The sequence below is a fragment of the Heteronotia binoei genome, chromosome 6 (genome assembly GCF_032191835.1).
Source record: "Heteronotia binoei isolate CCM8104 ecotype False Entrance Well chromosome 6, APGP_CSIRO_Hbin_v1, whole genome shotgun sequence".
NCBI classification, from domain to species: domain Eukaryota; kingdom Metazoa; phylum Chordata; class Lepidosauria; order Squamata; family Gekkonidae; genus Heteronotia; species Heteronotia binoei.
In genome coordinates this window covers 1,842,211-1,858,125 of record NC_083228.1, presented here as the reverse complement: position 1 = coordinate 1,858,125, position 15,915 = coordinate 1,842,211, and the positions used below count along the sequence as shown (strand labels likewise).

At 52.8% G+C, this 15,915-nt stretch overlaps 1 protein-coding gene across 1 annotated transcript; it reads right to left on the bottom strand.

Moving 5' to 3' along the window:
- Positions 1–2,460: 2,460 nt before the first annotated feature.
- Positions 2,461–12,267, bottom strand: CXCL12 (C-X-C motif chemokine ligand 12). The gene is made up of 3 exons (XM_060240774.1): positions 12,165–12,267; positions 10,541–10,658; positions 2,461–4,103 (listed from the first exon to the last, which is right to left on the bottom strand). Exons 1-3 carry the CDS (start codon positions 12,235–12,237, stop codon positions 4,013–4,015), a joined length of 282 nt encoding a protein of 93 aa, XP_060096757.1. The 5' UTR covers positions 12,238–12,267; the 3' UTR covers positions 2,461–4,012.
- Positions 12,268–15,915: the final 3,648 nt, after the last annotated feature.

The following is a 15,915-nucleotide window of genomic DNA, read 5'->3' as shown; positions in this document are numbered from 1 at the left end:
GGGGCATGGTGTCAATTCCCTGCTGATCTGTGTCCCCTGAGGGGAAGAGCCTCTGCTTGGCATGCAGAAGGTCCCAGGCCAGGCTCCATCCCAGGCCTCTCCTCTTGACAGGATCAAGGTGATGCCAAAAACCTCTCTCTGCCTGAGACCCTGGGGTGCGGCTGCCAGTCTGAGTAGACAAGATGGACCCGGGGGGGGGGGGGGTGGGGGGGTCTGTCTCTGGCTTTTTCAGGCAGCACCCAGAGCTCCTCTGTAGCACCTGCACTGCTATCAGTGAGTGGGAGGAGGAGCAGAGGCTCGACACTCGGCCAAGGAACTCCAGAAGGCAACAGGTTGTGTCCCTCTAAGAAGAGGGCTTATGCAAAATACTTTTCAGCATTCTGTGTAACCAGGAACTGTGGCGCTCTCAAATATACTTCCTGGAACTTGGAAACTGCTAGAGGTGAGACCTATGTGCCATGCAGCTCAGCTCTAGAGGGAGGGAGAAGGCAAAGCAGCACAGACCACATAGCAGGGCTCTCCCAGGTAAGGTTGCCAACCTCCAGGCAGGGGCTGGAGATCTCCTGGAATTACAACCCAGATGACAGAGACCAGCTGCCTTGGAGGAAACAGAAGCTTTGGGAGACCCACTCTATGACACTATAAACCCCCCGGAGGTCCTCCTAGGTTCTTGGGGCCCATGTTCCCAGCACCCTTTCCCTTGGCCGGCCTGTGCATGGAATGCAGTCAGCTCCACCTCCCTCCCACCACTGCACAAAACTGGGCAGCCAGTAGAGCAGCCTGACTTTCAGCCTAGCCCTGCCCCCCCCCCCCACCACCTAGGCTTGCTTTCCATTCTGGCAGCCTGCCTGCCTGCCTGGGCAACACCCAGTGCCCCAAGTGCCCAGCCTTTGGCAACCAGGGCTCCTACAGACACTCTCTGCTGCCCGTCTCAGTGCTATGTAACAAACCAAGCGGCATGAGAACGGTCCCTGCTACATCACGCAGTGTTAGGAAAAGAAAGGCATCGTGTGCAAATCAAAGCCTCGGGGGGCGCATGAAGCGGTGAAGCGGGCCCTCCACAGTCCCTGTGGGTGGGATTGCTCTGCCCTCCAGGCATCCCTGCCTGGCCCTCTCCTCTTACATCCGGGGTCTCCTGTTGACAAAGAACAGAGAGAGTGTTAAGAAGGCTGTTGGCCGAGCAGCCAGGGGCAGGCAAGCCCTGTTCCTGTGCAGGGAAGAAGAAAGGCTGCCAACTCTAGAGAGTCAGCCCCACTGGGAAAAGGGGGGTTTCCTCTAGAGGGACCAGTTTGGGCGTGTTGTGGCCACTCAGGTGGCTGTGGAATTCCATTCATCTACACTTTACCCCCAGCAAAGCTGGGTGCTCAAATTACCAACCTTGGAAGGATGGAAGGCTGAGTCAACCTTCAACTGGCTAACTGAACCCAGCTTCTGCTGGGATCAAACTCAGGTCACGAGCAGAGTTTGGACTGCAGTACTGCAGCTTACCACTCTGCGCCACAGGGCTCATCTCAATGTCAAGGTAGTCCCCTGTGCAAGAAGCAAATTGTTACCGACCCATGGGGTGATGTCCCATCAAGATGTTTTCGTGGCAGACTTTTTTATGGGGTAGTTTGCCATTGCCTTCCCCTGTCACCTACACTTTACCCCCAGCAAGCTGGATATTCATTTTACCAACTTCAGAGGGATGGAAGGCTAAGTCAACCTCAAGCCAGCTACCTGAACCCAGCTTCCACCAGGATCGAACTCAGGTCGTTAGCAGAGCGTGGGCTGCAGTACTGCAGCTGACCACTCTGTGCCACAGGGCTCCTTAGGTGTATTGACAACAATAAAAATGGATAAAACTAATTCCAGCTCCATGAGATTTCTCTACATTGGCTAAGAATGAAGTGGGAATCTGCCTGCACCCCAAATGTAATAAACCAAATCTTTTGTTTGTTCACTTGTGATTTACAAAGATGTTGTTTACAAGGAGCAGGGAAATGCTTCAACAACACTGCCCCCCCCTCCGCCCAACCGATATAAACCTAAAGACATGTGTGGAGACCCGTTTCAGTGTCTAACACAACAAAACCCTAAGCGGTGAAACTCAGAGGCTCTTTGGGATACCATCTGCACCTGAACTTTCCATGAAGGACTTTTTAAACAAAAGACTCCCCATATCTGAGCCTGCCTATTAAATCTCTGCATGGATCTGTTCTGGACTGTGGCCACTGGTGCCTTCTGGCCATGCTGTCCCCCCCTGCACAGAAGAGTGAGAAGCCACAGAGCCTGCCGCAAGCTGATTTCTGGATGGCAAAATTTCGCTTCACCATCAACCCAAACTCTGAAGTTCCAACAGCTGCATCCCCCTCTGTGTGCAAGCTTTAGGCCAGAAGGCAAGAAATGACAGGCGTGCACACACGCACACAACAAAACACACACACAGATCAGGGAATTTAAACAACTTACAACAACCCATCTAAAAAAAGTATTTATTCTTTCAGAAAAATAAATCCCCAGATACAGTTGGGCTTTTGCATTAAGAAATGTTTTGTCACATCGATTGCTAGCATGTGTAAATATATCAGTACGAGTCAACGATAGAAGCTATTGATAAGCTACATTAAAATAGCTGTAAATATTCATGTTACAACTGTTAGTCATTTATAAGCATGGCTGCAGTTCAGGGATATCCCTCAACTGTCAGATAATAGTAAAACTTCTTGGAGATTTTGTGTCTGATCAATGCTATGCAGAGGGACAAACCAGCTCAGAGAAAAGCTGGAAGCAGAGTCCAAATCCACCAAGGACCTCTTTTTTTAAATGGGACTCATGCAGATCTTCCTGGGGGATTGTGACCAGCATTTTTGAAGAGGGAATATTCATACAGGACATGCCTAGCTGACTGGTACATCAAATATGTGCCAAAACTAGCATAGGACCAGATTTATTGCACCATTTGACACATCTTGGACCAGGTCCTTCTATTGTTGTGAATCTGGAAAAGGTCCATTCAATCAGAAATCAACTGATCACATAAAGGCAGGGAGAGGAAAACAACATTCCCAGAATGGGAGCTTCCGTATTTTGTCTTCAGGCAACTTAACAGAGGGACGTGCACAGACCTTGGGAGTTTGTGCAGATGAGGTTTCCACATTTGTGCGCAGAGGAGTTTCCATTTTTGATCCTTAGGCAGCTTTAGAGAAGGATGTGCACAAACCTTGTGTGGAACGCACAACTCAGCAGCCAGGATCTTCCCCAGTGGCTCAAGACTGCACAAGGCAACAAGGAAATGCAAAGGTATCCCCAGGAGAGATGGGCACCTGAGCCATGTTTGCACTTCTGCCCCTTCTGATCACCGGGCTCACATTTTCAACAACATTCAGCCTTAGGAAGCAAGAGAAGCAAAGCTGAGAAGAAACCTCAGGCTGAGTTTCATCCACCCGTCAGCATGACTAAATGAAGAAGCAAAAGCATCGTAATGAAGGCAAGAATGGGCAGCCCCAAGAACTACCTTCGGCACTGAGGAGATCTCCCTCCGGTTGCTGGACTTCCTCTCCCCTCCTGAAGGGCTTCTCTCAAGCAGAAGCTGGCTGAGATCTGCTGCAAGGGGCACCACCCCACAAGAATGGCACTGCCAGGGGGCAGACCTCAGCACAACCATCATGCCGCCTCTCAGCAGCTTCCTACTCGTGCTTGTCTGATACACGACTGCCCTGAAGTCCACAAGTCACGCTGTCATCTCTGCTCGCAGAGGGTGAAGTTATGAAGCCGGCCCTTCAGGCAACGGGGCTGTCCTGGTTTGTCGAGGCTTAACTGGGAATGGTCTCACTAGCCCCAAAATTGCTCTTGGGCCTTTTATGGGCCTCTTGCACTATTAGGCAGGGCCGCACACTGCTGATTGGCTTCAATAGAAAAAGACACACAGCCCCCCCCCCACCTCCGAAGGGCCCAAGAGGGAGAGCCAGGCCTGGCAGCTGCAGCCGGTCACCAGGGATGTGTCAGCAATTAAATCCTTTCGGCTCTTGGCTTACTTGGGTGCATATTTCTCCAGATACCCCTGAAGCCACTTCAGCTTGGAATCGATGCAGATTTGCTTGTTGCTGTTCTTCAGTTTGGCACTGCCAGAAAAGAAGAAAAGAATCACAGAATAAAAACCCAGATCATCAGCTTCAGCTCCGGTTCAGCGCCATAAAGGAAGTCGACTGACACAAGAAGCTGTTGCAGGAATCAATCACTCTGTTGACTTCACCCACATGCACCTTTGTTCAAAACAAACTTTGCCAGTTGGGAGCCGAGCGTATTTTTAGTGGCAGTGAAAACTGCCTTCAAGTCGCAGCCAACTTACAGCGATCCCAGGCAGTTTCCAAGGCACGAAACATTCAGAGGTGGTCTGCCATTGTCTGTGCCTCTATAGAGCCACCTGGGGATCTCCCATCCAAGTGTTAAGCAGGGCTGACCCTGTATGGCTTCCAAGATCTGATGAGACCGGGCTAGCCTGGCCCACCTAAGTCAAGGCAAGAGTCATTGCCTCCCTCTGCACAACGACTCTGGACTTCCTTGGTGGTCTCCTATCCAAGTAGTAACCAGGGCCAATGTTCCCTCTGAGCTGTAGAGTCCTGTGAGCAAAAAATTCTACATTGTGAGCTACGGGTATTAAAGTTGGGAGCTGCTGCAGAAATTATTGTGCTCTGGGGTCATCCTTCCTGAGCTTAGACAAAAATGTGTGAGCTGGAGGCTAAAAATCTGTGAGCTGGCTCACGCTACCTCAGCTTAGAGGGAACACTGAACACCCTACTCTGCTGCTGAGATCTGGTGAGATTGGGCTCTCCTGGGCCACCCAGCTCAGGACAGAGACAAATCAAAGCAGCTACTCAATCTCAGCACTTGGCTCTAGAAGACAGCACAAACAGACTGGGTTCCAGGAGCAAATGAGAGCAGATGCCACAACGGCTCTTCTTAGGGGCACCAAAGTGATCCCATTCCCCGCACATGCAGCAGGCCAGATCAGGCCCCAACACAGCCTAATGGCTTCCTGGGCACCAACTCCAGGGGGACAGGAGCCGTAAAACACCCCTCCTCCCTCCCTCCCTCTCTCAAGGTGGCTTCATTTCACCAGGCGTCAGAAGTAAACCCATTTCCACATCCAGACCTCTGCTCTTTTAAAACTATCCAGATACTGTCTTTTCTGGTGCATAAAGAATCTCCCTGCCAAAGTGGCAGAAAGAGGCAGCAAAACTCCTTCTTCAGACAAAATATTCTATTAACATAAAAACAATTCTACAACACAAAGAAAACCCAAATGGACATACCCCTCTCCCCCCCAAACAAAATATTTTGTAAGGGTTTTTTGTTTGTTTCATGTTCCCAGTTGGTCGAGCCTCTTTCCATTCTGACCACACATGGAATTCCATGGAATATCGGGAACCTGAGGGCTGGGGGCAAGCCCAATCTTGTCAGATCTCAGAAACTAAGAAGGGCTGGCTGGCTGGGAGAGCCCCGAGGGAGTCCAGGGTGGCTCTGTAGAGTCCGGCAATGACAGAAAGCCTCTCTTGGTCTCTTGCCTGGAAAACCCCACCAGGGGTCACTGGAAGCCAGCTGGGACTTAGCAGCATCTTCTCCACAGCTAGAGATCTGGAGAGTGCGTGCCTGACACATCACAGGAAAAGGCAGACCGAGGAAAAGTCTGACTTTTCAAAGCACAATGGATTTTTCAACTGTATTTCGTAAGTTTATATACAACTCACTCTACAGAATGAAGTTCCCACACCAATCAGTATTTACCATACCCAACATACACCGTGAAAATATTCTCTTGAAATACCTAAAGTTTCCCGGAGGGTTTCCTTTCACCCAAAATACACCGATGCATATCAGTTCAAAAAGTGAATGTCACACCCTTTAGAGGACAAAATATCCCATTCTCCCCCACCCACCCCCAATTTGGTGGCGGTTCTTTGTCCACTCAATGATAATAGTAATAATAATATAATAATAATTTTTATTTATATCCCGCCTTCCCCGCCAAGGCAGGCTCAGGGCGGCTTACAGACATGGAAAGTGCCATGATTACAATAAATACATTATACTATAAAATACATTTAAATAAATTAATTAAAACCAGAACAGTTAAGGTGCTATAATACAGGACAGTTCAGACGGATGATGGCTGCAGAGTCCTGAGTCCAATGCATGTTTGCCATCAACCTGCAAAAAAGAACTAGAAAATGAGAGATCGGAATTCAAGAAACACGACAAGACATGTAATTATAGCGTTATTAACACTATAAGAGAACTAGGTTTAATTCCAGTTAAACCTTTAAGACCAACACTTTTCTTCTGAGTATAATCTTCTGCGCACATGCAACACAGTGCATCCAGCAGTTTTATGCTGGGTATATTTTTATTTGATTTATTTGATTTGTAGCCCGCCCTTCGTGTAGAACAGGCTCAGGGCAGGTTACATCATAAAAACAGTCAACAGTAAAAAACCAATTTAAAATATATAAAATCTAAAATTTAATATATAATATAAGCTTTTGCATGCATGCAGATGAAAGTTTATACCCAGAATAAACTTTGTTGGTTTTAAAGGTGCCACTTTAACTTTGTTCTGTTGCTTCAGAGCGACACAGCTGCCCCCCTGGATCAAACACGATAACTGCCAACTTTTTTAAGAAATGGAAAATCCCGGGGGAGGAGGGGAAGGCAGCCCTGGAAGAGGACCAGGACAGGGGAAGCACAAGGGAATCTGCTGCATGGAAGCCCCAGAGAAGCAAGCTGCAATGGCAGCACAGAAATCACCCAAACTCGTCCAGCGACCTAAATCTCAATTTGTTGAATGTCTAAATTCAAATGGAGTGAGACTCAAAACTCTCTTAAACCATGTGAGGGAGAAAGAGGAGGGAGGCCAGGCCAGCCAGCCACCCCGTTTGAGCTCATCATCATGAACAGCTCCCCTCCCCCCCTTGCAATGATGATGTGTCTTGTTTAAACTGCCTGCTGGGGCATCTGGGGCTACTTTCTCCACTCAACAGGTGAAACATCTCCTTGGAGGTTCAAGAGTTCTGCCTCCTCAGATGAATCGCTGGCAGGAAGTGAGACAGAGAAAACTGCATTTCATCCTGGTTTGGCCTTCTCTGTTTATTTGCCTGGGGAATGAGAATTTTTATCAATTTTGGTGACCATGTTGGTCTGCTGGAGAAGAGCAAAATTCAACCCCAGGAGCACCGACTCGCTAAAGCTTCTACCTGATAAATCTGGTCGGTCTCCAAGGGGCTCCGGGACTCAAACCTTGCATTTTTATGTAGCTGCAATTTTTTTTTTTAAAGTTCACAAAATCCACAACCAAGAGGCGTTTACGTTCTTTGCTCATGCTGGAAGGAAGGCCAGCCCAGGCCACCTTCTTCCGCGGCCGCTTTGCATGAGCACATCGGGTCCTTTCCAGGTGCTCGAGCTGACTCAAATGCTACTGAACTGGCAGTCTTTCAGCTGATCCCCGTGTGCCAAGGGAAATACTGGCAGCAGCCTGGGAAACTGTCAGCACAGCTCCTGCATGCAGCATGAAGGCACCTGCAACTATCCATGCATCTTTTCCGCACACACACCAGTCAATTTCTGCAGGGTTTGCATCCCTAAAATTCCCACTCTCTATTTTATTGTCTCTTGCAGACCCTGCAACAGTGGCTGCTTGCTTAGCCAGGAAAATGTGGGGTGCCTGGTATGACACCCTCCGTCCCCCCCCCCCCCGCAACTCTACCATGGAACCTGTGATTTGAGGCCAGCCACGTTTACTCGGCCTCACCAACCTCACAGGCAGCTTCAGGAGGGCAGCCACACTGGTCTGCAGACCAGTCCAGTAGCCCCTGAAAGACCAACAAGATTTTGGGGGCAGAAGCTTTCCAGAGTCTAAGCTCCCCAGGTCAGATACCATAGGGAGGAGGGCTTTGATTCTCAAATGCTTCTCCCCACAGACCCTCCTGGTCTTTGAAAGGCTCCTAAATGAAAACCAGCTCTTCTACCTCACAGGGTAATCTTGAGGACAAAACAAAAGAGACCAGGACAATGTGAGCTGTTTTGGGACCCAACAGCAGAGACATAAGGGGTGAAAATGAAGTAAAAATGAAAAAAAATAGCTTGTCTCACAACCAGTGTTCCCTCTAAGCTGAGTTAGTGCAAGCTAGCTCACAGTTTTTTAGCCTCTGCTCACACATTTTTGTCTTAGCTCAGGAAAAATGGCCCCAGAGCAAACTAATTTATGCAGTAGCTAACAACTTGAATGCCAGTAGCTCACAAAGCAGAATTTTTGCTCACAAGACTCCTGAGCTTAGAGGAAGTATTCTTCATAACTAGTTAACCATTTTTTCCCTTTTGCAATGGGAGAGGGATTGCAAGATCATGTTGATGTTTGTGCCACCCTCAGACATGGCATGGGGCATGAAAACGGGCAAGAAGAAAGGGGAAAGAGAAAGGGCTAGGCTGGGGAAAGAGACGGATGGAGTCTTGATCCAGGTAAAATCAGAGGAAGAGAAGAGGTAAGATCTCCATCCCAATGCCCATTTCTACTATTTGGCACCTTTTTAATCTCCACCAATTCCCTTGTCCACCAGTTCCCCACCCCAGCATTCCACCAACAGCATCAGGGGGCTACTATGCGGGGGGAATCCAGAACATTCCATCCAGTGATGGAGTCTGGATCCAACCCCTTAATCTTTATATCAGAAAATGAGAAGGAAAATAACAGAATCAAGAATGCAGAACAGATATGACCTTAAAGTAAACTGCCGTGGCAAAAGTCTTCTTATAGTAAGTCCAAAGAATCACAATCAGTACTGGAAACTGAAAAATAATTCTAATGCCATATGGCAGAGTTTGAATACACACTTAATTTACTAAATTTCACCAAATCTGATAACTCCAAAACTTGTCTGTGGGCTCAGTCAGTGACAGCCACAACAGGCTCCAATTCCAACCAGCGTTTGGGGGGGGGGGGGAGAGGTCAGCCCTTCCTACCTTGTTTTCCTGACCTCAACCAGCCCCCAGGGCTACTATCAGTCCTGCTGGCAGAAGCAGAGTATTTGGATCCCAATTCCAACCAGAGCTTCCCACGAGCTGCTATTTACAAGCATCTCGATCCTGAGCCATTCTGTTTCTCAGGCTTTAGATTTACTTCCCGTCCTTTTGCAGATTCTGGCAAATAAGCTCGGCCACTTCCTTGACTGCCTTTTACAAAACGTGCAGCCTCTGCGGAGTCCAGACATCTCGCCTTTCCCTCTTGCAAGGTCACAACCACATTCCCACCCACCCCCCACTCCCGGGGGAACCTTCTCTGCTAAATTCCAAAGATTATAAGATGGAGATCTTCAGCTGTTTGCTAGGTAGAGTTCTGTGGGGCACACACACGCATCCCACTCACCACCACCCCACACAATGCCCCTGAACTGGCATCATCCTGAAAACACACATTGGCAATAGGAATGGAGTTCACCCATTTGTGGCACTATCACAAGTTCCTAAGTTTGGAGGAAACCCTGACTATCCCACATTCACTTTCATGTAGAGAAATGTAATGTGTTACTAATCCAGCAGCTGCAATTCCTGTAAGCAGACCATTCTCCCTAAAATCCCCGTTCACACATCATCAGGTTTTTGGGAATAAACATATGAAGCTGCCTTATACTGAATCAGAGCCTCGGTCCATCAAAGCCAGTCTTGTCTTCTCAGACTGGCAGCGGCTCTCCAGGGTCTCAAGCTGAGGTTTTTCACGCCTATTTGCTTGGACCCTTTTTTGGAGATGCCAGGGATTGAACCTGGGACCTTCTGCTTACCAAACAGATGCTCTACCACTGAACCACCATCCCTCCCCAAACTTTGGTCACCCTGAAATTCTCTCCCTCTGACCTTGTCTTTGCTCTCCCCTGCTCACAACGCAAGTGAGGGAGGCGAGGGCTGCTTTCTGCACCTTCTACAGTCAGGAATCAAAACCCTTTTGTTGCTATTGTCCTCAAACTGGGCTCTATTTTCCAAAAACCAAAACACACAAACACGTTCGGGTATAAACATCCCCTCTGTGGAAAATTAGTAGAAGGCGGTCAATGTTTTTGCCTTTTTCAGATAACACCCCCCCCCCAGTCAAGGGTGCAGATGGGCACATTCTCTGGCCCCGGCTTTTGGTTCCTGGATGGATTATTCCGGAAGAAACACCACTGCTGTTTTGTTTTCTCCACCAGACAGATGAGAATTAACCCCACTGCCCTGCAATCTATATACACCCCCCAGGAACAATTCTAGCCCCTTACGCTTGGATCTCTTTTTCTTTTTGCAAACTGGGAAACAAAATATGTTGTAAATATATTTTTCCCTCTGCATTTCCCCCACCTTTAGCTTTCTAGAATCCTCTTCCAATTGGACACGAAGCTGTCCTTTTGGTCTGCAATTAATAAAGCTAATCAGAGAGCCCAAAGTGGATTCAAATCCAAATTTGATGATCAGCAGCTTCTGTGGCCGAGGGGCTCTCTGGAAGCAAGTCTGAACCGCAAAAAGCTGCATCCCCACTTACATGATCTGGAGTGAACAGCCAGGGAAGGTCAGGATCTTGACGTGCTTGATGTGCGATTTGGCCACCTTGCTCTCGATGTAGCGGCAGGGGCAGCGGTAGGTCAGGCTGATGGGCTTTCCTGGAAGGGAGAAAAAGATATCAGCAGCAGGCTCCAACTGCCATTACCCTGAAGGAGAGATTACAGGATTCATTGGTGCTTATGAGAAGCTTCATTCCTCTCCCCTGCGGAGGTGGGACAAACCCCCAGCCCTCTGGCTCTGATCTCAACCTTCTAATCCTGGTGCTTGTGGGGTTTGAGAGACAAAAGATGAGGAGCCGGCTAATTGTCCAGTGTGGCCGGTGGCAATTAGGTAACATAAAGGCGGCAATGGGCTGCTGGGCTCCTCGGGAGTTATTCCTGCCAAAGGATTTGACCTGAGGCCGCATGAAAAGGCAGGTGGGAGAAGTAAAGCAACACACTCACACAGAGCAAAGAGGGAGGGGGGGGGTCTCTGGCTGCCTGGTGCTTTTCTAGCTGTGTGATCCTCCCTCTTGCAACCTCAGGGGCCCAGATCCATCGTGGACCGCTATCCCACCTATTGTGGAAACCAGCTGCTTTGCAGTGCAGAGAAGGCATCGGGCAGGCTGGTTTTCTTGGTGCCCTGAGAGAGCACAATCCCTGGGGCAGGTCCCCGCGGAGAAGGAAGCCACCCTGCCCCCCAAGGGGACGGGGGAAGCACCTAATCCAGGCTGCCCGGGAGGTGGAGCAGAGGTTTGCCCTCCTTGCTGAGGGGGGGGGAGGGGAGGGGAGGGGTACTTGCTGGGCCTGCCCTTTGGGGGAGAATCGCAAGGGAGGGGAATTGTTGCCCGGCTTTTTTCACACACCTCCCTGGTCCTGATCCGCATGAACCGCCCTCCCCTCCCCTCTCCTCGCGCGGTGTGTCAGCTCCAAAGGGCAAAGCGGCACTGCCCGGAGGGGCCTCCAGCCGCGGTATGCCCCCCCCCTCGAAACATCATTTCGCTACAGCAAGGAAGCCAGACCGGGGGGGGGGGGGGAGACTGAAGTCAAGCAGCGCAAAGACCGCTCCGGCCCCGGGCGGGGGGGGGGGGGTGTTCCAGCAGGGCTGTGGCCCCGCAGCCCCCGAGGGGCTCTTGCTGCGCTGCTCCGGGCAAAGCCAGGCCGAAGCAGCCGGCTCCACTGCCGCCGCCGCCCCCGGCCCCCCATGGCGGCTGGGGGGCGAAGGCTCAGGGGGGGCGGGGGGAGGGGGCGCCCCCGCCGGGGAGGCTGCAGGTCCACCCGGACTTGAGCTCTGCGAGGGGCTCCCGCCGGCTTGGGCGCCGCCGCTGCTGCAGGAGGATCGCGTTGTCGGGGGAGCCCCAAAGCAGGCTGCCGGAGGAGACAAGCGGCTCGCGGCCGGCTCCCCCCCTGCACGTCCCGGCGGCCCGCGAGGAAAGGCAAGGGCGCCGTCCCGGAGAGCCCCCGCCAGTCCGCTGCCGCCACCCGCCGCCCCGACGTGCGCTGCGCCGCTTGCCCAGCTCCCTGCTCCCGCCTCGGCCGCCCCGTCCCCGCGCACTTCGCAGCCGGCCAAGCGAGGCGTCTCCCTGCTCGCCTGGGGCCTCCCCCCCCCCCCCCCCGCGCACTCACCGGCCGAGCGGCGCAGCAGGGCGGCCAGCAGCAGCGCGAGCAGGGCCAGGAGCGCGAGCGCCTTGCCCGCCATGGCAGCCCCGTCGGAGGCCGAGAGCGACACCACCGCGGCCCCCGCCCGCCCGCCCACCCCTATACGGCCCCGCACGCCCCGCCCCCCGCCCCCCGCCCGCCCGCCCCCGACAGCAGGCGCGCCCCGACCCCGCCCGCCCCCTGCAGCCCCCTGGCCCCGACGGAGGGGGGCAAAGGCGGCGCTGCCCTGAGGCGGCCTCGCTCGGGATCCCTCCTGCAGCTCCCCCCGCGCCCCGGAGGCTCCCCCCCCCGGCCGCCTTTCTCCTCCTCCCGAACTCCCCCGACCCCGCCCGCGGGCGCCCAGCGAAGCCGACGGGCAGGAGGACGACCGAAAGGAAGCCCCCCCCCCCCCCCGCCGGCAGAGAGGGACGGAAGGGCGGGATTTGCTGCCCGGGACGGCGCGAGGGCCTTCGAAGAGGCTTGGACGGCTTGATGGCGGAGAGGCCTCGCCCTGGGGACTGCGCGGCACGAAGCCCTCGGCACATCCGAGGCAGCCTCGGCCAGCCGTCCAGAGGGACTGGTTGGGCAGGAAGGATGCTGCCCCAGAGAGACCACTGGACGGACCCCGCAGGGCTCCTCTGGGGCCAGCCCGGGGCCTTCAGCGAGCACAGGCAGGGCAGCCGCAGCCCCCCCTGCTGCTTCTCCCCACCGCCGGGGGTTCGGGGGGAGACGGGATGGCACTTGGGGCCGAGGTTTGGTCTGGCCCTCATGGCAAATGGGCGCGGCAACAGACGTGTCCTCCAGGAACTTGGTTCCTTTCAGCTGATGACACCATTAGATGTTGTGGCAGCAAATTGCAGACATCAAATGTGCATCTTATGAAAATATGCCTCCTTTCGGATTTCCTGCATTTATTGGCCCTCAACTTCACCAGGGGATTCCACATTCTTGCAGGCATGATTTTAAGCTCCCCCCTCCCCCCCCCCCCGCTGTCTTTTATGTAAATAAAAACATCCCAAATTCTTTCACCTGAGGGAAGCCATGCTAGATCTCTGATGGTTTGGGTTGCCCTTTTCTGTTCCTTGTACCCCCTTCTGCGGGTCCCCACAGAATTCCATTTGTTTGCTTATTGCCCACCTTCCTCCCCATTGGGATCTCAAAGTTGTTCTCACCTCTTTTTCACAGCAGCCGAACCCTGTGAGGCAGGCCAGGCTGAGAGACCCTCCGCACCACCCCCCATCACCCAGCCAGCTTCTTTGGGAGAAGTGGAGGGACGCCAGCTGCCTTGCTGGATTCTCCTGTGGACCCCTCCTCCCTATTTTTTATTTTTTTATTTTTATCAAATTTATATCCTGCCCTCCCCTGACGGATCCCTAGAGTCTCTTGTTTCAGATGGAGGAGCCTGCTCTGTTCCTCCACCCATAAAATGCTCCTTTCCATACCTGCATAGATGGCCATCAGCCTCCCCCAAGGGGGTTCTCAGGGAGGAGAAAAGAGAACAAAGAATCACCAGGAAAAGTCTTTGGAGATGCGTAACCGGAAGGACAGGAATTTAAAATGTCCCTTTTTGAAAACTGCTCTTAGAGACTGAATCTTGCTTACAGTAAGTCCTAAATTCACTTCAGTTGGGCTAAATATTTTGTTTCTGCACAAAAGTGGAAACCGTATGAAATCTGGAGCTCTTTCAGGACTTGACATGGGGCAAAATGCAAGCCCCGATTCCACCCAGGGGCTGGGTCTGCTGTAGTTGGGTGTGCCTGAGAAGCTGGTTTGAAGGATGGTTAGGCAGGTCAAGAACATCTGGGCACACCTGGTTTGGCCCTTTCATGATGCATATCATCACGGGTAACAAAAGTCCTCCAGCTACTTTGGGGGGGGGGAATAACTTAGGGATAGGGGGGTTGCCAACCTCCAGGTGGGGCCTGAAGAGCTCCTGGAATGTCAGCTGATTTCCAAACAACAGATCCGTTCCCCTTGGGGGAGGGGGACTCTGTGGCATTCTGCCCTCCGCTCCCCAAACCCTGCTTCCACAACCAAATGCCCAGGAATTCCCTTCCCCAGAGTTGGCAACCTGAGTGAGGGGCATTTTGACCAGAGAAGGGAGGGGAGGTGCACCTCTGCAGAGTGTCACTAAAGCAGCAGCCCCGCCCCCACCTCTCTCTCTCTCTCTGAAAGGAGTTGCCATGAAAAAACCATGGGTGCAAGAAGGTCTGATAATCCCTCCCCCCCCCTTTTGTGCCTCCAGTCCAAGTTCCGCCTCCTGAAGCTGGTTTCCTCCCCTGGTGTTTGCCTGGGAGGTCTAGTTGAACTTTTGAAGCCGTGTTCCTTGAGAAGCTTTGACCAACTGAAAGCCCAAGAAACGCCCAAATGAGACAATATCCCAAGGAGAGGAAAGTTGCAATTGGCTGCAAGTCCCAACATCCTTCCAGAGCTCTCCAACCATAACTCAGGATTTGGGACAGCAGCAAGCGCGATCCTCAGCGAGGGGCCCTGGCGTTCCCCACGGGCGGCTTCCATCGCTTGTGCCACCTGCTCCCAGCTGCCCGGGCACCCAGTGGAGGCAGCTGAGCCTCGGGGGGGGGAGGGGTGCAGGCAAGCGGGGGGGGGAATCCCGCCTGAAGCCGCGCTCTGGAAGAGGGGCGAGCGGGCCCGCTGGGCTGCGCTCTTTGGCCGGACCTTTGGAGGAGGAGCCTCTGCTCCTCCAGAAGGCCCCTGCCAGAGGAGGCCCTGGGAATGAGCTTGGCCAGGAAGGGCCCCTCTCCTCGCCCCACTTCGCCCCAAGCAGGAGAGCTGGGGGGGGGGGCGTCTTTAACCCTTGGTCTGCCAGTGGAGAAGCTGCAGTACTGCAGGCGGAGCCCTCTGCTCACGAGTCACGACCTGAGTTCGATCCCAGCAGAAGCTGGGTTCAGGTAGCCGGCTCCAGGTTGACTCAGCCTTCCATCCTTCTGAGGTCAGTCAAATGAGTACCCAGCTTGCCGGGGGGGGGGAGAGTGTAAAATCTCCCCCAAGCTGTTTTCCGCACGATAAAGATTCCAGATGTGGGTATTACTTTTGCAAACACTCTGAAGTGGGAGGGGGGCCTCTCGCATTGGTTTTGTCAACATTTGAATAAGAACTCCCCTCTCCCTTGTAGAGCCAGCAACAGCTTTCCTAGAGGAAGAGCGAGGAGGAGAAAGCCTGCAGCGGCCCAGTGCCCCCCCCCCCCCCATGGCCCGGGAGTGACCGAGCAGCCCCTGCCGCCTCCACAGGAGTCGCTCGGGAGGACTCGCCTATCCCGGGGGAAATATCTGTGCCGGCACTCCGGTTCAGTTATTCATTTGTGTGCAATTGGTCCCTTTTTGTGGCTGCCTTATTTGTGCCTTTCTCACCTGTTTCCTCCTTTGGCAAAGCCCTAATAACAGTGAGGCCTCACCATAAACAGAAAGCAGGGAGCAGAGTGCTGTGGAACTCTTGAGCTCAAAGATTTCTGGGCCGGGCGGGACCTCTGCCAGTTGCGCTGTGCGAAACAGCAGCTCCGGAATGGGATCCCTCGGAAGTGGCAGGAAGGTCCCCTTTGGAGCTCCACGATGGATCCTCCCCACGCTCCTCTCGGTGCTCCGGCAGCTGCAGAGCAGCTTCTTCCGCCAGAGAGTAGGAGCCAGCCTTAAGACTTTGGGGCTGATATTTATATTTCAGTAGATTTACGCCTGTGCTTCAGTATTGTCCATGGGAAATCCATCGGATTTAATTAAAAATGTTT

Coding starts and splice junctions, on each gene's coding strand:
- CXCL12 (XM_060240774.1), bottom strand. CDS start 12,237: ATGGCGGGCAAGGCGCTCGCGCTCCTGGCCCTGCTCGCGCTGCTGCTG. Junction 10,659..12,164: donor CCTGCTGCGCCGCTCGGCCG/GTGAGTGCGCGG, acceptor TCTCCCTTCCAG/GAAAGCCCATCAGCCTGACC. Junction 4,104..10,540: donor GGCTGTTCACTCCAGATCAT/GTAAGTGGGGAT, acceptor CTTTTCTGGCAG/TGCCAAACTGAAGAACAGCA.